Source organism: Thamnophis elegans, chromosome 17, assembly GCF_009769535.1.
Source record: "Thamnophis elegans isolate rThaEle1 chromosome 17, rThaEle1.pri, whole genome shotgun sequence".
NCBI lineage: Eukaryota > Metazoa > Chordata > Lepidosauria > Squamata > Colubridae > Thamnophis > Thamnophis elegans.
Window position 1 is genome coordinate 8,606,932 of NC_045557.1, and position 23,789 is coordinate 8,630,720.

At 46.3% G+C, this 23,789-nt stretch overlaps 2 protein-coding genes across 4 annotated transcripts in view; both read left to right on the forward strand.

Annotated features, from left to right (window-relative positions):
* On the forward strand, window positions 1–17,384 carry FIBP (FGF1 intracellular binding protein). Of its 2 annotated transcripts, none has more exons than XM_032234096.1 (11): window positions 1–53; window positions 1,427–1,573; window positions 3,502–3,700; window positions 7,024–7,150; window positions 7,447–7,547; window positions 9,763–9,896; window positions 10,576–10,684; window positions 12,180–12,243; window positions 13,848–13,934; window positions 15,482–15,579; window positions 17,031–17,384. In XM_032234096.1, exons 2-11 carry the CDS (start codon window positions 1,489–1,491, stop codon window positions 17,122–17,124), a joined length of 1,098 nt encoding a protein of 365 aa, XP_032089987.1. In that variant the 5' UTR covers window positions 1–53; window positions 1,427–1,488; the 3' UTR covers window positions 17,125–17,384. The 2 variants fall into 2 exon arrangements, with proteins under 2 accessions (XP_032089987.1, XP_032089988.1); XM_032234097.1 differs by having other exon boundaries at window positions 17,055–17,384.
* Window positions 15,496–23,789, forward strand: part of EFEMP2 (EGF containing fibulin extracellular matrix protein 2) — a 21,846-nt gene continuing 13,552 nt past the window's right edge. Inside the window, exon 1 of one of the 2 annotated variants that reach the window (XM_032234094.1) lies at window positions 15,496–15,579. The gene's annotated coding sequence lies outside the window, so the exon portion shown is untranslated. Of the gene's footprint in view, window positions 15,580–19,826; window positions 19,966–23,789 lie in introns of those variants that run through there. The other variant, XM_032234093.1, reaches the window with a different exon arrangement.

Below are 23,789 nucleotides of genomic sequence, written 5' to 3' on the forward strand. Positions count from 1 at the left end.
CGGCAACCCGGAAGAGATTCTGCCTAGAGCGGGTCACGTGAAAATGGCCGCTGGTGGGATTTTTTTGCAGCTGGAAAGGGGAGAAATGGATGGATATCGAGGGAGGCCGTTTGGGGCTTGGGGGGCCGGGCTTTTTGTGCGGAGATGGGCCGCTGAACGAGCCGGGAAGAGACGGGAAGGCTCTATCCAGCATGGGGGGGTGTCTGTCTTCCAAGGCTTGGGTGCCTCTGAGCATGCACAGAGTGCCTCGCCCCGTCCCTGGAGCAAAATGGCTGGACAAAGTCTGTAAAGCGAGGAGGGGAATAATAATCAAAGCACAAGAAGGGCGTTCAAGAAAAAGAGGGGGGGAATTATAAATATGATAAAATTATATGTTATAAATATTAATCAGATTTTTAACCCCTCCTATAAAATAGCATTTTAAAACTAAGACCTGCACCTTTCCTAGAACGCATTCTTTCATATATGATTGAATCCCCATCCCTTTCTTTGGAAAAAGGTGTTTTTTTAAAAGGGTCCATCCCCCCCAAGGGTGTAAAAATCTAGCAGGATTTTGATGACTCTCATTCTCGGCTGTGAAAATGCACAATTTTAAATTAATATTAATATATTAAATATAAATATTATTATTATTCGCAACAACAGAATTTTATCACAGCGTCCAGTTGTTTCGCCGGATTTGGCATTGATTACTAGTCGGGCCCCACCCAGGGGCCTAGGACGTCGTATAATAATAATAATTATTATTATTAATAGTATATTTTAAGAAGGTACTTGGTTGATACCTAGGACGCTGGCAGCAACCCATATCAACCATTAGCATCAGTCAATTGGCATAATTTTGTGCTTCATGAATAATATATATATAATAATAATATAATAATATAATAATATATTTATTTTATATTAATAATAATAATAATTTGCAGCATCCTGGAATAACACCAGCGGAACTGCAAAAAATTGCGCTACTAGGAATATCATATATTTAAGAAGATAGGTACTTGGTTGATACCTAGGACGCTGGTAGCAACCTGTATAAACCATTAGCACCAGTATTTGTGACGCATCTTTAAATGTTCACTTGACTGAGTTTAATTTTTAATGAATAAAAGAAATAATACTAATAATAAATTTAATACATTTCGACACCACTTGTGCTTGCTTTCGGGTGCGTGTTCAAACCATCCTCTTCCTTTCTGTGGAGACCTAGAGTGGTTTTATTTGAAAAAAATTCCTTCCCTCAGTTCAATATTTGCGGGGGCATTTGGCCCGTTGAATTCCATAAAACACAAGAACTTAACAACCAGGCTGAGAAATCTCCAAATGTGGGAAGAATTCTTGGGTGCTGTGGCTGGGAAGGTCTCCGAAGTGGAAAAAAGAGAGCTTGTGGACTAGAAACTTAATTTCTCTGCTTACCTTGCAGGCTGAGGTGCACCTTGATGCTAGCAAGAGATTCTGTGCCTGAAGAGTGGGACTCCATTAATCATGACCAGCAATCTGGACATTTTTGTGGGGAACACCACCTTGATCGATGAAGAAGTCTATCAGCTGTGGCTAGATGGATATTCTGGTAAGTCTCGGTCCTTCATGTTTCTCGTGAAAAAGACAATATGCAACGATGTTTCTCAGCCTTGGCAACGTGAAGATAAGAAGGACTTCAGCTCCCAGAATTCTTCAGTTGGTTGGGGGAGCTCTGGGAGTTTAAATCCACCCATCTTAAAATACCTTAGCTGGGGATTTTTTGGGAGTTGAAGTCCATCTATCTTAAAGCATGCTGGCTGGGGGATTCTGGGAGTTGAAGTCCACCCATCTTAAAGCTGCAGGGGTTGAGTAATCCTGATCTAAGACAGGAGTCCCCAACCTTGGCAATTTGAAGATGTGTTGACTTCAACTCCCAGAATCCCCCAACCATCATGCTTTAAGATGGGCGGAGTTTATCTCTCAGAATTCCCCATCCAGTCTTCCTATCTTAAAGCATGCTGGGTAGGGATTTCTGTGTGTGTGTGTGGGTGTTTGAAGTCCACCCCACATTTGAGAAACTCTGAAGTAGATGATCTCTACTAGCAACCTAGGAGAACATGAACTGAATTCTTGCATGTTTGTTTATTTATTGGCATTTGTCAAACAAAAATGATAGGAAGAGTAAGAGAATAAAAAAACAATGACAGGGATCATAGGCACATTAGTGCAGTGTTTTTCAACCTTTTTTGTGCAAAGGCACACTTTTTTCATGAAAAAAATCACGAGGCACACCACCATTAGAAAATGTTAAAAATTTTTAACTCTGTGCCTATATTGACTATATATAAAGTAATTTTCCCACGGCACACCTTACACTATGTCACGGCACACTAGTGTGCCGCGGCACAGTGGTTGAAAAACACTGCATTAGTGCACGTATGCACACACGCACACCCTCTACTGATCCCTTAAGTATGAAGTAAGGTCCACGAAAGTCCATTTGTGATTGAAACTCTGAAAATTTGTAGCTGAGACAACTGAATCAGGTACAGCATTCCGGACTTTGACAACTCTATTACAGAAATCGTATTTCTTACAGTCAAGTTTAAAGTGATTTACGCTGCGTTTAAAGCAGTTATTTGCACGCGTATTATTGCAATTAAAACAGAAAAAGTCATTTACAGGTAAAACATTACTACATATAATTTTGCATGCAATACATACCATATTTTTCGGCGTATAAGACGCACCGGAGTATAAGACGCACCAAGATTTGGAAGAGGTCAATTTTAAAAGAAAAGGTTTTTGCACTTTGCAGAACTCCCAAACCCTCTGCACGCCTCATTTTTTTTGTGAAAAATGGGGCATGCAGAGACTTTGAGATGCCTGCAAAATGCTACTGGGGGCTGGGGGGGGGGGCGAGCAAAAAACGGCTCGTTTTTCACTCTTTTTGCCCACCGCAGCCTTCAGGAGCACTTTGCAGGCCTCCCAAACCCTCCACACCCACTTTTGTGAAGGGGGCGGGGTTTCGGGAGGCCAAAAATGTGGTATTCCGTGTATAAGACGCGCCCAGATTTTCACCCTCTTTTTATGGGAGGAAAAGGTGCGTCTTATACTCTGACAAATACGGTGGATCTGACCGCAAGCTCTTAAGTTATCTAAACCGAGAATTTCGAGCCTAGTAACATAAGAAATTCTATTGTGCCCAGAAGAGTGCAAGATTTTTCTCGTGAAATACTTCTGAACCTGCCCGATTGTACTGATATCAGATATGTGGCAGGGATTCCAAACAGTTGACCAGTACTCTAACATAGGTCTAGCATAAGTTTTAAAAGTTCTAATTAACAGTGCAATGTTTCCAGGAAGAAAGTTTCACGAAATTAACGTGATTCACTGTGGCTCTGTGCATGCTTTTTCTTGGCTGCGATTGGTGACATGAGTCTTAAAGCCAGGCACAGATGTTTACGCTCCAGGAATCTTCCCACCATGTGAAATCTCATTTCTTGAGACAAACCTTCCCCTCTTGGTTTTCCCCAGTCGACGATGCCGTCTCCCTTCGGCTGCGTTCTGGCATCTTGGAGCAGACGGGCGCCACGGTTGACGTCCTCCAGAGCGACACCATGGATCACTACCGCACCTTTTACATGCTGGAACGCCTCCTCCATTCTCCCCCCAAGCTGCTAAACCAGCTGCTTTTCCAGATCCCGCCTTGCCGGCAGACGATGCTAATCGAAAGGTGAGCTGGCGAATCTATATCTATAAAAATGTGTGTATGTGTCTGTGTGTGTGTGTACCAGCATAACTCTGGAACGCCTGGAGCAATTTCAACCAAACTTGGTACACAGATGACTTACTCTCTGGAAACAAATACTGTGGGGGTAAGATCCTCCCTAACACTCCTCTCCTGTGTGTGTGTGTGTGTGTTCTGTTAAGAGACATCCTGTTGTGCCTCAAAACAACTTCTACCATACTGCCGTAAAATGGCTTCTACTGTACAGCGCACTGGAGTTGCCAGCTTCACAGTACTCCACAAGGGGGCTCCCTCTGGTAAGGGGGAAAATCCAACATGAGAAATTACGGACATTTTCCCCCTATAAATAAATACCCGGGCAACGCTAGGTCATTGGTAGTGGATAAAATGGCCCCTGGGTCCTCATTTTACCAACCTCAGAGGACAGAAGTCTGGTCAGAATTGAACGCCTGGCAGTGGGCAGAGTTAGCCTACAATATTGCATTCTAACCACTGGGAGGGAGGGGAGATGAGGGAGAAAGGAAGGAAGGAAGGGGAATAGCAATAAGTCTTATATATCGCTTCACAGTGCTTTCTAGCCCTGTCTAAGCAGTTTACAGAGTCAGCCTCTTGCCCCCAACAATCTGGGTCCTCATTTTAATAACCTCAGAAGAACGGAAGGCTGAGTCAACCTGGAGCTGGTCAGGATCGAACTCCTGGCTGTGGACCTCTGCGTCACCACGGCTCTTTTACATATACACCCTATAGATAGTCTACCTCACATTCCAGTTGTAAGAATAAAACTTGGAGATTAAGTCTTGCTGCAATAACCTGGGGCAAAAAAAAACCCCTATGTAATATAGTTTCTTTACTACAGAATAACATATCTGAGGTTTGAAAAGCAAAATCAGGATTTGTTTATTTGAGAATGCTAAGGGAAGGTTCTATCATATGAAGAACGGTTGCAGGAACTGGGTATGTCTAGTCTAATGAAAAGAAGGACCATGGGGGATGTGATAGCTGTCTTCCAATATTTGAGGGGCTGCCCAAAGAACAGTTTCAGTTTCAGTTTAATAAAATTTGTATGCCGCCCACTCCCATTGGGACTCTGGGCGGCTCACAGGCAAGATAAAAAAGCATTTAAAAAAATTAAGATAAGAGATACAATTATTAAAATTAACACATCATCCATTCTGTCTAAGTGGGACTGGATAGTAATCAACAGCCCCAGGCCTGCTGGAACAGCCAGGTCTTGGTGACTTTACGGAAGGCCGGGAGAGTGGTAAAGGTCCGGATCTCTACGGGTAGATCGTTCCACAGGGCCGGCACAGCTACAGAGAAGGCCCTCCCCCGGGGGACCGCCAGCCGGCATTGTCCGGTCGACGGCACCCGGAGGAGGCCCAACCTGTGCGATCTTACAGGGGGGCTCAAGCTATTCTCCAAAGCACCAAAAGCAACAGATGGCAACTAATCAAGGCGAGAAGCAATCTAGAACTAAGGAGAAAATTCTTGAAAATAAGAACAGTTAACCAGTGGGACAGCTTGCCTTCAAAAGCTGTAGGTGCTTCATCACTGTAGGTTTTTAAAAAGAGATTGGACATAAATCTGGAACGTTTTATCATATGTGGTGGACATGTCCCCCCCCATGCCAGGAAATATTGGTTTAAAATTAAGGATTGGCTGGAAGGAATTATAGAACAAAGGATATCATTGAAATGATGTTTACTAGGTATATTATACCCAGAGATGGATAAGAAATATCAATATATATATAACATTATATCAGTGGTGGGATTCAGCCAGTCCGCACCTATTCGGGAGAACCGGTTCTTAACTTTCTAAGAGGTTCAGAGAACCGGTTGTTGGAAGAAATCTTCTTTTGGTTTTTCCCCGCTTTACAGGGCTAATCCTGTAAGGAAGGCAGGAAGGAAACATTCTGGTGTTGTTTCTAGCTTAATCTTTATTGCCCTGCTTACAGAAACTGCCTCTCCGGTTAACCCTTATAACAGCTAAGGCGAAGTGCCCATCGACCTGAGTAATGTTGAGTTGGCCATGCCCACACGGTCACATGACCACTAAGCCCCACCTACCCACCTGGTTATTAGGACAGAGAACCGGTTGTTAAATTATTTGAATCCCACCACTGCATTATATATATAACAATATATCACTAACTGCTGCTAGAATTGCCTTTGCGCAAAATTGGAAACAAAAAAACTACCTCCTCCCCACACACCAGAGGTGGGTTCCTACCAATTCGCACCAAACCGGTTCGTCAAATCTACCGAACCAGTTAGAAGAGGTTCCACCAGTGGACCCGGAAAGCAGGTCACACCCACAGAAGAGGTTCCTAAATTTTTTTAAACCCACCACTGGTCCTTGGATATGATTATTCTACACTATCATGCCCATATTTATAAAACTCAGTGCCTCTGTGAAAGGTAAGGATGACTACTGCGTTTGTGGTGCAATCAGAACATTGCGTGTGTGGAAGTTGTTTTAACGCAAACCAAAGATGCCTTTTAAAAAACAAGTTTACATCATAGCCTTATTTATGCCAGTGCTGCGTGTCAGGTAATTTTAGGTGATTCTGACAAGTGTCGTCGGCATCTTCATATCGGGTCACATGGGCGGCAAGCCACTCCCATCCAGTCACATGGGGTGGCAAGCCACTCCCACAAAGGAGGCCACACCCACAGTAGGTTCGAACAATTTTTGAAACCCACCACTGCCACACACGATATGGTAATTAGGAAGATACTCAAATGTGCTGAAATGAACAGGATGACCATGGAATTAAGAAAAGAGTCGGACTATTATAAAATTTGGAATGGACTGTACAAACGGCTAGAGAATAGAAGCCAAAACAAGAAATAAAAGTTTTGAAAACTATGGATTATACAGTATGAAGAAAAATGTATATACGTAGAGATGTAAAATTTGATCCTATGCTCCGTACTTTCAGACTATAATATAGCTATATTCAGTACTATTAGAATTGTTAAAATTGTTAAAAAGTATAAGAAGGTAAGAATTGAATAGTAAACTACAAAAGCAGAACATACATGCCGATACGGGAAGCTTTAGAAGTATATCATATTGGTTGTGTTTTTATTTGTTTTGTCTTTGTATTGTTTTTCCTGTTCTTTTTTAAACATTTAATAAAAACTATTAAAAGAGAGAGAGATTGGACAGCCATTTGACCAAGATGGTGGAAAGTTTTAGACTAGGAGACCTCCCAGGTCCCTTCAAGCCCTAGAATTCTATTTCTTTGTCAATTTAGAAGGAAGCAATTAAATAAACGGTAGTCATGTTTTATTCCTTCCCAGGTATTATGCCTTCAATGCTGCTTTTGTCCGTGAGGTGCTGGGGAAAAAGCTATCAAAAGGAACCAAGAAAGATCTGGATGATATCAGTGCCAAAACTGGGGTGACCCTTAAAAGTTGCCGCCGACAGGTGAGTTGAAAAAAAACTAGCTTTCAGTAACTCTTTGACAGACTGGCGTGAAAAGCAAATATATTTTCCAGGTGCTTGATGATCCAGAATCTTGTAAATACAGTTCGTTTGTACTAAAGATGGGATGGAAATAAAATTAAATTGGTTAGTCGGACAAGGTGCAACCACACCCCTGATGATGAGGAGGAGGAGGAGGAGGATGATGATGATTATTATTATTATTTTGCAACCCCAGACAAGTATGGTTTGTCTCCCACGATGGCATCAAGTGTTGGTTTTTTCCCCTTCCGTTTCAGTTTGACAATTTCAAGCGGGTTTTCAAAGCCGTGGAAGAATTACGCGGGTCGCTGGTAGAAAATATTCAACAGCATTTCTTGCTTTCCGATCGGTTAGCCAGGTACGGAAATAAGCATGGGGGATGTAATGTGCTCAAGGTAGAGTTATTAGGATTCTTAACTTTGGCTGGGGGGGAGGGGGAATGGACTAGAAGATCTCCAAGGTCCCTTCCAGCCCTATGATTCTATGAATCCCAGATTCTGGGCAACCAGTCCACCAGAGAATTCTCTGTTTCTTGCACGTTCTCCCTCCTTCCCTCCCTCAAGTTTACCTGCAGAATTTTGTGCAATTCAAGATACCTCTGTCTCTCTGTCTCTCTCTCTCTCTCTCTCCTTCTTTCTCTCCCTCTCTCTGTCTCTCTGTGTGTCTCTTTCTGTCTCTCTGTTTCTCTCTCTGTCTCTCTCTGTCTCTCTCTGTCTCTGTTTCTCTCTGTTTCTCTCTCTGTCTCTCTCTGTCTCTCTGTCTCTGTGAGTCTCTTTCTCTCTGTCTCTCTGTCTCACTCTCTGTGTGTCTCTGTCTCTCTGTTTCTCTGTCTCTGTCTCTCTCTGTCTCTGTCTCTGTTTCTCTCTGTTTCTCTCTCTGTCTCTCTCTCTTTCTCTGTCTCTCTCTGTTTCTCTCTCTCTCTCTCTCTGTCTCTCTCTGTCTCTGTGTGTGTCTCTTTCTCTCTGTCTCTCTGTCTCACTCTCTGTGTGTCTCTGTCTCTCTGTTTCTCTCTGTCTCTGTCTCTCTATCTCTCTGTCTCTGTTTCTCTCTGTTTCTCTCTGTCTCTCTTTCTCTGTCTCTCTCTGTTTCTCTCTCTGTCTCTCTCTGTCTCTCTCTGTCTCTGTGTGTGTCTCTTTCTCTCTGTCTCTCTGTCTCACTCTCTGTGTCTGTCTCTGTTTCTCTCTCTGTCTGTCTCTGTCTCTGTTTCTCTGTTTCTCTCTCTGTCTCTCTTTCTCTGTCTCTCTCTGTCTCTGTGTGTGTCTCTTTCTCTCTGTCTCTCTGTCTCACTCTCTGTGTGTCTCTGTCTCTGTCTCTCTGTTTCTCTCTCTGTCTCTGTCTCTCTCTGTTCTCTCTCTCTGTTTCTCTCTGTCTCTCTCTCTCTCTCTCTGTTTCTCTCTGTCTCTCTCTCTGTTTCTCTCTCTCTCTTTGTCTCTCTCTGTCTCTCTGTGTGTGTCTCTGTCTCTCTCTTTCTCTGTCTGTCTCTCTCTCTGTCTCTCTGTGTCTCTGTCTCTGTCTCTCTCTCTCCGTGTCTTTCTCTGTCTCTCTATCTCCCTCCCTGTCTTCTCTCCATCTTCTCTCCACTCCATCTCTCTCTCTCTGTTTCTCCCCCTCCTGCTCACTCTCCCTCCCCCCCCTCTCACACAAACATGCTACAGCAGTATCCCTCAACCTTAAGATATGCAGACAAACTCCCAGAATTCCCCAGCCAGCACGTGAGTTGAGGCCCACCTTTCTTAAAATGTGTCAGCATAATGTTTCTCAACCTTAGCAACTCTTAAGATACACGGACTTCCAACTCCCAGAATCCCAGCGCTAGCCTTGCTGGCTGGGGAATCCTGGGAATCTCAGTCCCACGTATCTTAACATTGCGAAGGTTGAGACATGCTGATGTAGAACACTCAGTGGTGAAGTGAGATCTCAGTGGCGCAGTGGTTAGAATGCGGTACTGCAGGCTACTTCTACTGACTACCAGCTGCCTGCAGTTCGGTAGTTTGAATCTCACCAGGCTCAAGGTTGACTCAGCCTTCCGTCCTTCCGAGGTGGGTAAAACGAGGACCCAGATTGTTGGGGGCAAGAGGCCGACTCTGTAAACTGCTTAGAGAGGGCTGTAAAAGCACTGTGAAGCGGTATATAAGTCTAAGGGCTGTTGCTATCTCAGAAAAAGAATAATACAATTTTGTCCACATACCCCCCTTCGCGGTGCGATGTCCTCTGTCACAACAGAAAATCTGGGGTGGAGGGTTCAGAGATTTGAACCCAGCGGGCACTCTTGCAAGAGGAGGTGCTCCTGAGCACGTGCAGAATGCAAAACCACCCCCCTAGTGAGTCGTGAGCAGGAAAAGGCCCACTGCCAAAGAAATAGAAAATCTTTTTTTTTCCAATCTAAACTGCAGCTTGAAGACAAGCCGTTTTGGTCTCTTAAGCAGAAACGCAGCCTTTGTGCGCCATGGACCCACAAAACACAAGACTTGGGCCATTAGGTCGAGGCCCTTCCTTTGCTGACCAGCTGTCCTAGTGGTTAAGCTGTCCTGGCTTAAACCCCCCAATCTTCTCTCCCCCCCCCCCTTCTTTAGGGACTACGCCGCCATTGTATTCTTCGCCAACAGCCGCTTTGAAACCGGGAAGAAGAAACTGCAGTATTTGAGCTTCGAGGATTTCGCCTACTGCGCTGAACAGATGATCGAGAATTGGACTTTGGGGGCGATGGGTAAGAGGGCAGATCCTTCAGGATATGGGGTGGGGCAGGCCCCCCGGAGGAGACCAGGCCCTTCTCCAGCGGGAATTCAGGGACTGTTGCACCCGCAGGGATGGTTTGTTGTAGACTTAACAGCAGCGCTGACCCAGTGGTGAAATCTATTTTTTTTAAACTACCGGTTCTGTGGGCGTGGCTTGGTGGCGGTCATGTGACTGGTTGGGCGTGGCTATGTAGCCATGTGACGGGGGGATCAAAAGACAGAAAGTCACTTTAACAGTGTCCTGCTGGAGCAGCGGGTTGGACTAGATGACCTCCAGGTCCCTTCCAGCCCTGGATTATCCTCTGAAGCTGAGTCTAATGCCAGGTTTGTTGTCCTTCCTTCCTCTCCTTTTTCCCTCCCTCCCTTTCTTTCTTTTTCTTCCTTTCTCCCTTCTTTCTTCCTTCCTTCCTTCCCTCCCTCCCTCATTCCATCCCTCCTTTCTTTCTTTCTTTTTTCTTTCTTTCTTTCTTTCTTTCTTTCTTTCTTTCTTTCTTTCTCTGCACCCCCCACCCATTTTTGGCCTGGGGAGCAAAATGGACCCCCACCCCCACGTTTCCAGAGAATCTGTAATAAAAAAAATGCTTAAAAAGTAAAACAACAACAAAAACTTCGAAGCTCAGGTGTGCAACAAAATGACATTTGTCCCGGCAGACACCAACGTAGACGACATGGACGTCGATTTGGATAAAGAATTTTTACAGGGCCTGAAGGAGTTAAAAGTTCTGATTGCCGACAAAGATCTACTAGACCTGCACAAGAGGTATACCGACAGGGGTCCTGGGATGGCGGGGGGGGGGCACCCTTGCCAGAATCCAAACTTTGGTTAGGGCACAAGACATATTAGAGTTTTGCGCTTGTCCTGTAAAAAAGCAGGCGAATAAGGAGCCAGCTGGAGTCGGCTATGAATTAAATATTAATTTTACAATTTTTTCATTCCCAAGACTTTTTTGAGTGGTTAATCACAACCATAGAGGAAGTCAACAAAACTCCTTTGGGTGAGGTACAGCAAACTTCAGGGCAGTCTCATTCCTCGGAGAACGCTGAGGACTAGCTCCTTGTCCCTAAGTTTGAGAGAGAGAGAGAGAGGACAGAGAGGACAGAGAGAGAGCAGAACGCCGGGTTGAACTCCTCAACTTAACAACTGGTCCTTTTAGCAACCCGTCGTCAGGGTTCCAAATAGCATCGAAAAGTAAATCAGAGTCCAAGGCAAAGGATTCCTCAAAGTTCCAATTTATCAAGAGAGCCATGTTGGCACAGCTGGAAAAACCCGAATCCAAAAGCTTCCCGGTTTTCCCCACCCAGTTGAAAGTTCAAGATCTTGCCCCCCACCCCCACCCACAAGTCCATCCCATGGTCCAATCTCCCACTGCCACGCTGGCAGCTTCCACCCATCCACTTCCGGTCAGTTGCAGAAGTGCAAAGAACAAAGGATGACCTTGGCTTTCTGGAAGGAATGTTGTTATGGCTACATCGCATCTAACTCCATACAATCTCCCCTCCCATTTTCCCACAACAGAAAATGCCTAGTAGAATAATGGTGTGGCAGGCCAAAGATCCAAAAGAAAAGATGGCTGCAGGCCTGACACCTGTTTCGGAGTTATGACCAAGGGACTTACAACTTGGGATCTTGCCATTTCACACACTTACCCTTTGAATCCTGAGCAACAAAGTCTGTTTTTATAGACATTTGCTTCCTCCGGTATTCGCGCCACTGTGTTTTATCACCGTTTTTGCCAAAAATCAGAATCCATTTCCAAATTTTTGGCAAAACCATGCTGCAGGAAACAGTGGCTTCACTCAAAAGACTGTCACAAACACATTGTAAAATTGGGGCCGGCTGTACCTACGGCCAGCCCCGTTTTGCGACTGTTTCGTCTTCCATCCGAAGCGGACAGCCTCTGTTACAGTCGTAACTTGAGAATTCCCTATATTTTTCACTTCGGGTTTAAACATTTGCTGGGGGAGAATTGCCACCTCGGAGGGTTACACGTTTCGGGAGGGAGCGCGTCACGTTTTAAAATCTTTTTAAAATCATGAGCCAGCGGAACAGCTCGCCACCAGAAGTTGCAGGTGCTCCATCACTGGAGGTTTTTAAGAAGAGATTGGACCGCCATTTGTCTGGAATGGAATAGGGTCTCCTGCTTGAGGAGGGGGTTGCACTAGAAGCTTGGAATAGGCACTTGAGGGGGGGGCTGTTTCTCTAAAAATTTCCCACATTCTTCCTACTTCTTCCTTTTTTATACTTAACTCCACAGCCTGGTTTGCACAGCACTGCGGGGGAAAATCTCGGTCTTCAGTGAGATGGAAGCCAATTTTAAGGTGGGTCCTGCTGGGACTCAGGCCCATCAGCGGCCTGGGAAGCTGGCAGCCGATTCGGACAGTGAGGAGGTTGGGGAGGAACCTGGGCCAGTCCTGGAGTCTGGAGAAGGCTCTGTGTCAAGGCAGAGAGGGGGCCAGGGCCGTCTGACAGTTATCAGCTGCCTTCAGAGTCGGACATCAGTGGGGCAGAAGAACAGCTGGAGCCTGTTCCCAGTGTGTGCATGTGCAGAGCTGCCAGACGAAGGGAAGAGCTAAAGAACAGGGGTTGATTTGAGAGTAAGGCCACAGGTGGACAATGAATGGCCCCTCCCAGAGGAAATAAAAGAGGAGCGAAAGGGGAGTGGAGTTTGCAGGAGACCATTAGTTCGCTTCATTGGCTCGTGACTCTCCGAGACCCCTGGCCAAGTTTTGCAGAGATCGGCCTGGCAGCTCTCCAAGCCAGATAAGGTCTGTGACCATAAATCCTCCCTCGAAAGACTTTGCTGGATGTGAATGAGCAGAATTCACAGTCAATTAATAGAAGGGGTTTTTGTCGGGACAACAAGGAGTTTGTTTCATGCTCTTGAGAGGCCTAGGTCAGAACACAGAGTTTGAATCCTGACACACACCTCCTTTTGTTCCCACAACCTCCTTGTTAGGTAATAGAGAAAAAAAATTGAGCAGGATCTGAACAGGCCTCCTCCGTATTCCATCGGCCAGCCAGTGCCGGCTGGCAACCACAAGGAGGAGGGCCTTCTCAGTAGTAGCCCCGACCCTTTGGAACGAACTCCCCGTGGAGATTCGTACCCTCACCACCGTCCAGGCCTTCCGCACAGCCCTCAAGAACTGGCTAGCCCGTCAGGCCTGGGGACATGGATAGTTGCCCCTCCCGAATGATGAATGTATGTTGCTTATTACTTTTATTATATGTGTCTATGTCACTGTTTGTACTTCCCCTCCCTGATTTTATGTGAGCCGCCCTGAGTCCCCTCAGGGAAAAGGGCGGCCTACAAATGTTAATAAAATCAAATCAAACTGTTCTCCAAAATCATTATAAATTGGGAAGTGTTTGTGAGCTGTTATTTACTGGCTGGCCACACGGAGGAGCCATTGTGCCTTTTGGGGGGGGGAGGGGGAAACACCAGTTAAACCGCAAAATGTGGATTTTGTAGAAAAGTTTTTTTTTAAAGGATTAAAAGTGTTTTCAAGGTGTAATGGGTCAAGATGAGTGGACTTCAACTCCCAGAATTCCCCAGCCAGCAACACTTCATCCAACATAGCATTTCTTGACCCTTCAATTTAAAGCAGTGTTTCCCAACGGCAGCCATTTTGAGATGTTGCTGGCTGGCGTTGCTGGCTGGGGAATTCTGGGAACTGAAGTCCACACATCTCAAAAATGGCTGCCGTTGGGAAACGCTACCTTGTGATTGCTGTGATTGGCAATCTGGGTGTTGGAAGTCCACAGATCTTTTTAAATTGCTACGGTTGGGGAATACTGTCCCTTGTTGACGTTTTACTTTATTTCATGTCTTTATTTTATAGGTTGTTTTATTTTTTATTTGACTTTACTTTCTGTTGTTTGATTATTTTAATCAAATTTATATAGCCGCCTATCTCTCTTGCAGAATCTCAGTCGGGCTTTGATCAACATCGCCTCGAAGCTCACCCACACCAAAGACGTGCGGGATTTTTTCATTGATCTAGTGGAAAAGGTAGTGTGAGCCATTTCCCGGTCCTGGGAATGTGGGTTTTCAGCTGCCTAACATACTTTTAAAAACTACAGCTCCCAAAATTCCCCAGCCAGCAGGCTTTAAAATCAAAGACTTCAACTCCCAGAATTCCCCAGCCAGCATGCTTTAAGATGGGTGGACTTCAACTCCCAGAATTCCCCAGCCGGCATACTTTAAAATCAAATTCAACTCCTAGAATTCCCCAGGCAGCTTGATTTAAGATGGGTGGACTTCAACTCCCAGAATTCCCCAGGCAGCTTGATATAAGATGGATGGACTTCAACTCCCAGAATTCCCCAGCCAACAGGTTTTAAGATGGATGGACTTCAACTCCCAGAATTCCCCAGCCAGCGTGCTTTAAGATGGATGGACTTCAACTCCCAGAATTCCCCAGCCACCATGCTTTAAGATGGGAGAACTTCAACTCCCAGAATTCCCCAGCCAGCATGCTTTAAGAGGGTGGACCTCAACTCCCAGAATTCCCCAGCCAGCATGCTTTAAGATGGATGGGCTTCAACTCCCAGAATTCTCCAACCAGGACTGTTGGCTAGGGAATTGTGGGAGTTGAAGTCCACCCATCCTAAAAGTTGCCAAGATTGAGAAATATTATCCTGGAGTACCACAAAACCGAGGCTCCCTCAAACTCATCCAGGAATTAAATATTAATATTAAAGCAAGAGAACAAGGTTAACCCAACGGAAGGTCCCGTTAGGCCCTGCGTGGAGTCCACTCAGATTTTTTCGACCCACCTCTGATTTTGTGGGATCTGGGATCTTTCTCCAGTCCCCCTCCTCCTTCTGGGAATGCAGCCTCTGCCCCTTTTCCAAAGCTCACCGGGGTGATGGTGGTGGTCCTAAGCCCAATCACTCTTTTCCAATGCTTGTAAATTGTTCTGGCCCCCTCCTCCATCCAGTAACGAAAGCCGAGAGAAGAGTAAAATGGAATGTCCTTTAATAACAAGACCAGAATCTCGGTGGCTGAAAGCCAAGTAAACAAACAGATAAGGACCTTGGCAGCAAGTCCGACAAACCTTGGCAGCAATTCAGACTAACTCTGGCAGCAATCCAGCCTGCCAAGTTAGTTTCTCTTTAGTCAAAGTGTTGACTTCTACAAGAAAGGCGTGGCACAAGCAGTCTCTTTTATAGTCTGGAGAGGAGCCTAATGACCATCAGCTGAGCGTAATTCCCTCCTGTAATTACGTAGTTCTTGACGCCGAGTAGCTCTTCGATGGCGTGCATCCAGGAACAACTCACTGTTGGCGTCCGGCTCACTCTCCCTTGCCTCCTCCCCACTGATCCAAGGCTCAGGCGCCACCTGGTGGCCAACCAGTCTCTCTGCGCCCTGCTCGGAGTCGGAACCTTGTCCGGGGTCCTCCACATCCTCCAGGGCCAACTCATAGGGCTCCTCGCTGTCGGAGTCTGGTGGCAGCTCCAACGGCTCCTGCTGGGCCACAACAGTAAATTATCACTTTTCCTACCAGGAGAACTTGATTTTTTTAAAAATATTTGCTCTCTTTTATTTTTCCGAAGTTTGTGGAGCCGTTCCGTTCCGACAAATGGAGCTCCAACGATGTGCAGCTTTTCCTGACCCACTACACGGCCAGCGCACACTCGTTGGAAGTGTTCAGGTGAGTAAAAAGGCTTTCGCACACGGCTTGCCTGCAGTACGGGTAGTCCTCGACTTACGACCTCCATTGCGCCCGAAATTTCCGTTGCTGAGTGAGACCTTGGTTTAAGTGAGTTTGGCCCTGTTGTACGCGAGCTGACCTAGGCTTCCGAAAAGCACGAAGCCGACTCCTCGTCCCAATAAAACCCCTTTTATTTAGGTGAAAGGGAATTCCAAGAGCCGAGGTGGCGCAGTGGTTAAATGCAGCACTGCAGGCTACTTCAGCTGACTGCAGTTCTGCAGTTCAGCGGTTCAAATCTCACCGGCTCAGGGTTGACTCAGCCTTCCATCCTTCCGAGGTGGGTAAAATGAGGACCCGGATTGTTGTTGGGGGCGATATGCTGACTCTGTAAACCGCTTAGAGAGGGCTGAAAGCCCTAGGAAGCGGTAGATAAGTCTAACTGCTATTGCTATTGCTATCCTCTCCAGCCAAGTCCCGGCCGACAGTCTTTCCGAGGGATTTCACAACTACGGACTTTAATCAGGCTTGGAGAGCTGCCAATATCTTTTAAACGCCACGCTGTAGCAGCAATTACTTGGCAAGAAGTCAGGAAGAGATCTTCACGCTAATGAATTGAACTAATAGTCTCCTGCAAGAAGCAAACTCCTTGTATCCCAACAAAAAAAACCTTTAATTTACTTTATTATTTACTTTATCCAGCCAAGTCTTTCAAGGGAGGATTTACAGTCACAGACCTTATCTGGCTTGGAGAGCTGCCAGGCCGATCTCTGCAAAACCTGGCCAGGAGAGTCACGAACCAATTAAGCAAACTAAGTGTCTCCTGCAAACTCCACTCCCCTCTCGCTCCTCTTTTGTTTCCTCTGGGAGGGGCCATTCACCGTCCACCTGTGGCCTTACTCCCAAGTCGACCCCTGTTCTTTCGCTATTCCCTTCATCCGGCAACTCTGCGCATTCGCACACTGGGAACAGGCTCCAGCTGTTCTTCTGCCTCACGGATGTCTGACTCTGAAGGCAGCTGATAACTGTCGGACGGCCCTGGCCCCCTCTCTGCCTCCCACACAGAGCCCTCCTCAGAGCCTTCCCCAGACTCCAGGACTGGCCCAGGTTCCTCCCCAACCCTCCTCACTGCCCGAATCTGGGGCCACAGCAGTACCACCGTTTGTTGTGAAGCGAATTACTGTTAAATTAGTGACACGTTCGTTAAGTGAATCTGGCTTTTACCGTGGACCTGTCAGAAGGTCGCAAAAAGGGGATTGCGTGACCCTGGGATTCTGTGACCGTCATAAATACGAGCCAGGGGCCAAGCTTCTGATCACATGACCACAGAGATGCTGCAACGGTCTTAAGACCACTTTTTCCCCAACGCCATTGCAACTCTGAACAGTCACTAAACGAATGGTCGTAAGTCGAGGACTGCCTGCGTTTATTTTCAATCCTCGTGACTTTTTCAGACCTCTGGCTTTCTCCTCTTGCAGGCATCAAGTACTTTGGGAACGATACATGGGTACTCTCAAGGCCTGCCTGCTGAAGATATACCATGATTAAACCCCCACAATTTCTGTTTTTAATTTAAAAAAAAAAACAGATGTTAATAATTTATTTCGGGAGAGACTCCCTCAAGGCCAAAGTGCCTGTTCCTCCAGGACAGATCTCCTCTCATTTGTGACCCAAAGCTCATCCTTCACCTCCCCTTTACCTTTTTTTATTCCCCTTCATTTTGACACTGAGGACTAGTCAATTAGTTTGAGTAGTTGTTTTGCTTTTTTGTTTTGCTCGGATGAAATAAAGAATCCGTTTCGTCCCAAGCTGGAGCGTGGCTTGATTTTGGCTGCCTGTCTGAATTAGGAGTCTTAAAAGACCAAAGGCAGGGGATTATGGGGGTTGTTGTCCAGCCGATCCAGCAAGGGAAGAGGGATTTCGGCTGTCTGAATTAAAACTGGGGCGACTGGCTGTCTTTTGGGGGGGTGTTTTTGCTGAAAATCTCTGTCCGCAGGAAGGCACCGGTTCGATTTGGCTGGTCCGTTGATTGAATTAGAGCAGGGTTTAATGGGGAGAAGGTGGGGGATTATGGGAGTTGTCATCCAATACCCTGTTTCAGACTCAACTGGAAAATAAGCCCTGGCGTGATTTTTTCCAGGATGCTCCTAATATGAGCCCTACCCCAAATATAAGACCCAGTTAAGATCATCAGCCAGACGGACAGATTTAGTACCGTATTTCCCTGAAAAATGAGACCTAACTGGAAAATAAACCCTAAAGCGTCTTTTAGAACAAAAATTAATATAAGATCCAGTCTTATTTTCAGGGAAATACAGTACAACTGGCAAGGAAACAGGAACTGTGAAGTGTCGGAATTAAAATTGGGTTTATCGCTCGTTGATGGTGTTGGTTTTTGGTTCTTGGTGGTGTGAGGTGTTGTGGTCAGCCGGCGGCCTGCTGAGCTGGCAGCAGATTCGGTTGGGGAGCAACATGGGCCAGTCCTGGAGGCTGGGGAAGGCTCGGACGAGGGCTCTGCGTCGGAGGCAGAGAGGGGGCCAGGGCCACCTGGGAGTTATGCGCTGCCTCCGGCGCCTCCAGAGTTGGACATCAACGAGGCAGAGGAACAGGGGGAGCCTGTTCCCAGTGCACGCATGTGCAGAGCTGCCAGAAGGCAAGAACAGACAAAGGGGTGACTCGGGAGTAAGGCTTGGAGTTGATTGGCCCCTCCCATAAGACATAAAAGAGAAGCAAACGGACGTGAGCTTTTGCAGGAAGCAACTTTGTTCATGCTGGTCGGCTTACATTCTGAAGCTCTGTTTTGACTCTGCAATCCGTTTCAAAACTAATTGCCAATTAGGTCTTTGGCAACGTTTCAAGGGAGATAAAGGTGGGTGCTTATCAGCCTTATCCCGAAAGACTTTGGCAGACTTCTGTCGGACTCTTTACAAACTATTTGTGACTCATTACGGGCTGTGAATGAACATAATTCGCAGCCGTTGAAATAAAAAGAGGGTTTTGGGGACTGAAAGCTGGATGGGTGGGAGAGGCGGTGCTCTGCTTTCCTAAAAATTATAATGGCGGGATAGGAGTTTGTGCGAGAAACCCGGGAATGCAGATTTCAGACGTCAGGCGGAGTGCCCCTGATTGATCCAGCATGGAAGAATGGAGGAAAAATTGTGTTGGATAATCAAAAGAGAGCGAAGACAGTTGGAACAGAACAAAACAGGTATTCCTCGTTTTACAACCATTCATTGAGTGACCGTTCAAAGTCCCCACAATGAAAAAAATGGACTTACGACTGGTCTTTGCACTTACGACTGCCGCAGCATGCCCAGTCACATGATCAAAATTCAGGGGCGTATTTATGACAGTGCAAGGGACGCGGTGGCTCAGTGGCTAAGAGGCTGAGCTTGTCGATCAGAAAGGTCGGCAGTTCGAATCCCTAGCACCACGTAACGGAGTGAGCTCCTGGTTACTTGTCCAAGCTTCTGCCAACCTAGCAGTTCGAAAGCAGGTAAAAAATGCAAGTAGAAAAATAGGAACCACCTTTGGTGGGAAGGGAACAGCGTTCTGTGTGCCTTCGGCGTTGAGTCATGCCAGCCACATGACCACGGTGACGTCTTCGGACACCGCTGGCTCTTCGGCTTTGAAACGGAGATGAGCACCGCCCCCTAGAGTCGGGAACGGCTAGCCCACGTGTGTGCGGGGAACCTTTACCTTTATAATAGGACAGGATCTCCTGCTTGAGCAAGAGGGTTGGTCTAGATTGTCGGGCTCTGCAACCCTGCTTCAGCACCGATCTGCAGCATGCCAGAAACCAGACCCACGCGAAGAAGCGAAGACCCATCCACGGGACGCAAACCACGTTCCCTCCGCCCCGTAGAGAAACTCCTCTCCACGGAAACCGGCCCTGGTGTCCGAAATTATGGGGACCACTGGACTAGAAGATCTCTAAGTTCCCTTCGAACTCTGCTACGCTGTTATTCTCTTAAATCATTTTAACCCTCTGTCTTCCCCTCCCAGAGAGGGGGCAGCAAATGGGGTGGGGGGGGTCTGCAGCCAATGGAAAGGGGAGAAAGGCTGATTTGGCGAGGGGCCAAGCCCGCTCAACGGATACAAACAGCTGGCTGGTCCGTAAAGGGTGTTGACTTGCGAGCTAAGTGAAAACAGATGTTGGCAGCCAGCCTTTAACAACATCTGCTTGTCCCGGGGCCAAGAATTCAGGGTGGGGGGGCCTGAGTGTGTGTGTGTGCGTGGGGGGGGGGAACCAGCCAGCGCACTCTGCCAGGGCACACCCGCCCGTCACTTCTCTCTCTCCCTCTCTCTTGCTCCGAGCCCCCGGCCAGAATTGGGGGAGAGACGTGTTAAGAAGGGGTGCCAGAGACGGCGCCAAGCGCTTGTCAAGGGGTGAGTGATGGGAGCTTTCTTTCTGGGGTAGGTCTGGGGGGCTGGGAAAAGGGGCTGAGAGGGGGGATAGAGGAACAGGCCAGGTCTGGGAGAAGGAGCAGGGGAGGGGAGGAAGGAAAGTTGGGCATAAGTGACATGAAAAGGGGTGCCATTTTTCGAAAGCAGCACAATGTTGCTCCAAAGGGAGTTTGCTCCATCCTGGGGGGGGGGGTACAGGCCCCGAAGGGAAAAAAAATCTAGGGGTGCCCCTGCTCAATTCAAGAGGGGGGGGTTGTTTGCACCAGAGAGAGTTAAGCAATTTTATTTCCGGTGCCCCTTAATTTTGTGCCCAGCCGTTCTAAGCCATGATCTTTGCCAATCTTGGTTTGTTCTGCTGCTCAAACACTCCAGCTGAGTCATCGGAGAACTGACCTGGTTTCCCCCAAGGCTCTCTTAAGGTTTTTTTTGGGGGGGGGGGAATTTAGTAGATAGTCCTACAGAAGAATCCTTGGGTGCTGGGTACACCCCCCCCCCTCAAGAACCTCTGAAACCCGCCAGCAAAATGGAATGTGTGTCGTTGCAAGAAAATGTTTATAAATCTGCAATGGATGTTCGTTCTGACTCTGCTCCGGGCCACTTTTTCCTTCTCGCTGGCATGTTGGTTCAAAAACCTAGATAATTTGACGGCTATCAAAAGTTTACTCATCTCTGCCATAAAGAACAAGATATTCATATTACTTTAGGTTTATATCCCAACACTGTTTTAGTTCACCTCATCTGCACCTCAGAGACCCTTTCCAGATTATTTAAGCTTTTAGTCATACATGGACAATATATAAATGCATACATGGAGGGAGAGAGAGAGAAAGTGAGAGAAGAAGAGAGAGAAAGAGAGAGAAAGGAAGAGGGAGAGAGAGAAAGAGCAAAAGAAAGAAAGAGAAAAAGACAGAACGCGAGAGATAGAAAGTGAAATAGAGAAAGCGAAAGAAAGAGACACAAAGAAAGAGAGAGCAAAAGAGAAAGAGAAAGAAATCAAAAGAGAGAAAGAAAAAGATACAGAAAGAGAAAGCAAAAGAGAGAAAGTGAGGGAAGAAGAAGAGAAAGAAAGGAAGAGGGAGGGAGAGAAAGAGCGAAGGAAAGAGAAAAAGAACGCAAAAGAGAGAGAAAGAGACAGTGAAAGAGAGAAAGACACAGAAAGAGAAAGAGAGAAAGACAGACAGAGAGAAACAGAAAGAAAAAGTGACAGAAAGAGAAAGAGCAAAAGAGAGAAAGGGAAGAAGAGAGAAAGAAAGGAAGAGGGAGGGAGAGAGAGCGAAAGAGAAAGAAAAAGAGACAGCAAGAGAGAAAGAGCAAAAGAGAGAAAGCAAGGGAAGAAGAAAGAGAAAGAGAGGAAGAGGGAGGGAGAGAGAGAGAGAAACCAAAAGAGAGCAAAAGAGACAAAGAGAAAGAGCAAAAGAGAGAAAGCGAGGGAAGAAGAAAGAGAGAAAGGAAGAGAGAGGGAGAGAGAAAGAGCGAAAGAAAGAAAAAGAGAACACGAAAGAGATAGAAAGAGAAAGCAAAAGAGAGAAAGCAAAAGAGACAGAAAGAGAGCGCGAAAGAGAGAGAAAGAAAGACAGAAAGAGAGAGAGAGACAGCGAAAGAGAGGGAAAGAAAAAGAAAGAGACAGACAGAAAGAGAGAAAGGGCGAAAGAGAGGGAGGGAGAGTGAGCTCAACATACATACTATGTTTAGTGACCATTGGAAGTTACAATGGCACTGAAAAAAACTGGCTTAATGACCATTTTTCACACTTATGACCATTTCAGTGTTCATGTGATCAAAATTCAAATGTTTGGCAACTGGCTCATATTTATGACAGTCGCAGTGCCCGGGGGGTGGTGGTCCCCTTTTGCAGCCTTCTGGGAAGCAAAGTCAATGGGGAAGCCAGATTTGATCAATGACGTATAAAGGCAGATATCTCTTCAATGGTAGTTTTTACACTCTTGACGATGTTAGCAGAGGCTAACGAAAGCTAAGTGGCTAATATATTTTAAGTTCTGGAAATTGCGATGCCTGTCATATGTGTGTGTGTGTGTGTGTGTGTAGTCCACAACTTATGACAATTGGAACCAGTATTTCTGTTGTTAAGCAACGCAATGATTAAGCGAATGACTGCAGTTGTTGTGTTAAGTGAATGGCGATCCCTTTATCATGGGGACGCTGCAAAGATTGTAAATACGAGGACCGGTCACAGGTACGCCTTTTCAATGCTGTTGCACCTGTGAACGGTTGCTAAACAAATAGTCATAACTCAAGGACTGCCTGCCTAGCTTCACCTTTGGCGTGGTCCAGCTGCTTTGAGGCAGGGAGGATTGGATGGCAGGGTTTTAAAAATAAAAATAATAAAAACCTTGGATAAACTTAAGTAGCAGGTGTGACTTTGACATATAATTGTGTACGTTTGTCTAACAAAAGGCTGTATTTAGCCTTCCTGGGAGACAGTAGCTCATTTGTGTAAGTATACACACACACAGAGCTTCATCCGTCCCCCGGAGGTGTTTTCTTGCCGTCAAAATCCTCAGGTTCGGAAAAACGAAGAGATCCCTACTGCCGAGAAGGCGATTAGGAAAAGAGTAGAATGTGCAGAGATGAATAGATTAACATTAGCAATGAAGGAGAAAGAACAAACTGATTATTATATGATACGGGAAGCGTTTTGTCAATGGTTAGAGCAGGAATGGGTAACTTTTTTGTCGTCGTGTGCCACCCATAATGACACACACAAACTGTGCCCCGCTCCTGCACATGCGCGTGGGACCCCCCCTGCTTCTCCCGTTCTCTCCCATGCATGCGCACACGACCCCTGCGCCCCCGTTTTGGGCCTAGTAAGCCTCCCTGCAGCCTCCTAGGACCAAAACCAGGCCGTAGGTGGCGTGCTTCCCCCCCGCTCCCCGTCGCCCCCCCATACATGCGTGTGTGACCTCTGCCCCGTGCATGCACATGTGACCCTCCACCTCCCCCAAGCATGTGTGCGTGCCTCCCACATGCGCCCCGCCCCTGGGCATGTACGGTGGAGACCTGGAAATCAACTGGCTGGCAGGAGGTGCACGGGCATGCGCGGTGGAGCTGAGCTGGGGCAACAACCCGTGTGCCCACAGAGAGGGCCCTTCGTGCCACCTGTGTCACCCGTGCCACAGGTTCACCATCATTGGGGTTAGAGAATAAAAAAGGAAATGGGAAATAAAAGGAAAGGGGAAAAAGAAGAAGGTTAAAAGAAGAACAGAAAATATATTAAGAGAGAAATGAGAATAAAATGATAATTGTTAATATTAGCATGATGAGAATAACTGTGTTTACTGTTACTATGGTACTTTTATTAGAAAATATATTAAGGAAGGGAAGGAAGAGCAGTACAATGTTTAATTGTTCAATGCATTATAATTTGTGGAAGCACAAAAATATTTGCACTCCGACGACACATTGCTTAAGGAGAGATGGGATGTTTATATTTAAAATTTGGAAAAATAAATAAAAACACTTTTTTAAAAAAAGTCCTCAGATTCATCCAGGCGTGGGAAACAGATTTAAAACAAAATAAATCCCAGCGTTTTGGAAGAAAGGTGTCCCACCGTTATCTCTTTGGCCAAAGCCAACACCCCTCGGTGTGTGTGTGTCTCTGTGTGTGTGTTCCAGCATAACTCTGGAATGCCTGGGCCGCTGAAATAAAAAGGAATGAATTATATTTATAGTGTCAAATCACAGTACCTTTTGACAGTGATAGTGCTTTTTGGATTCACGTTCATGTGTATGTGTCTGTGTGTGTGTGTGTGTCCCAGCATAACTCTGGAACGCCTGGGCCGGTGAAA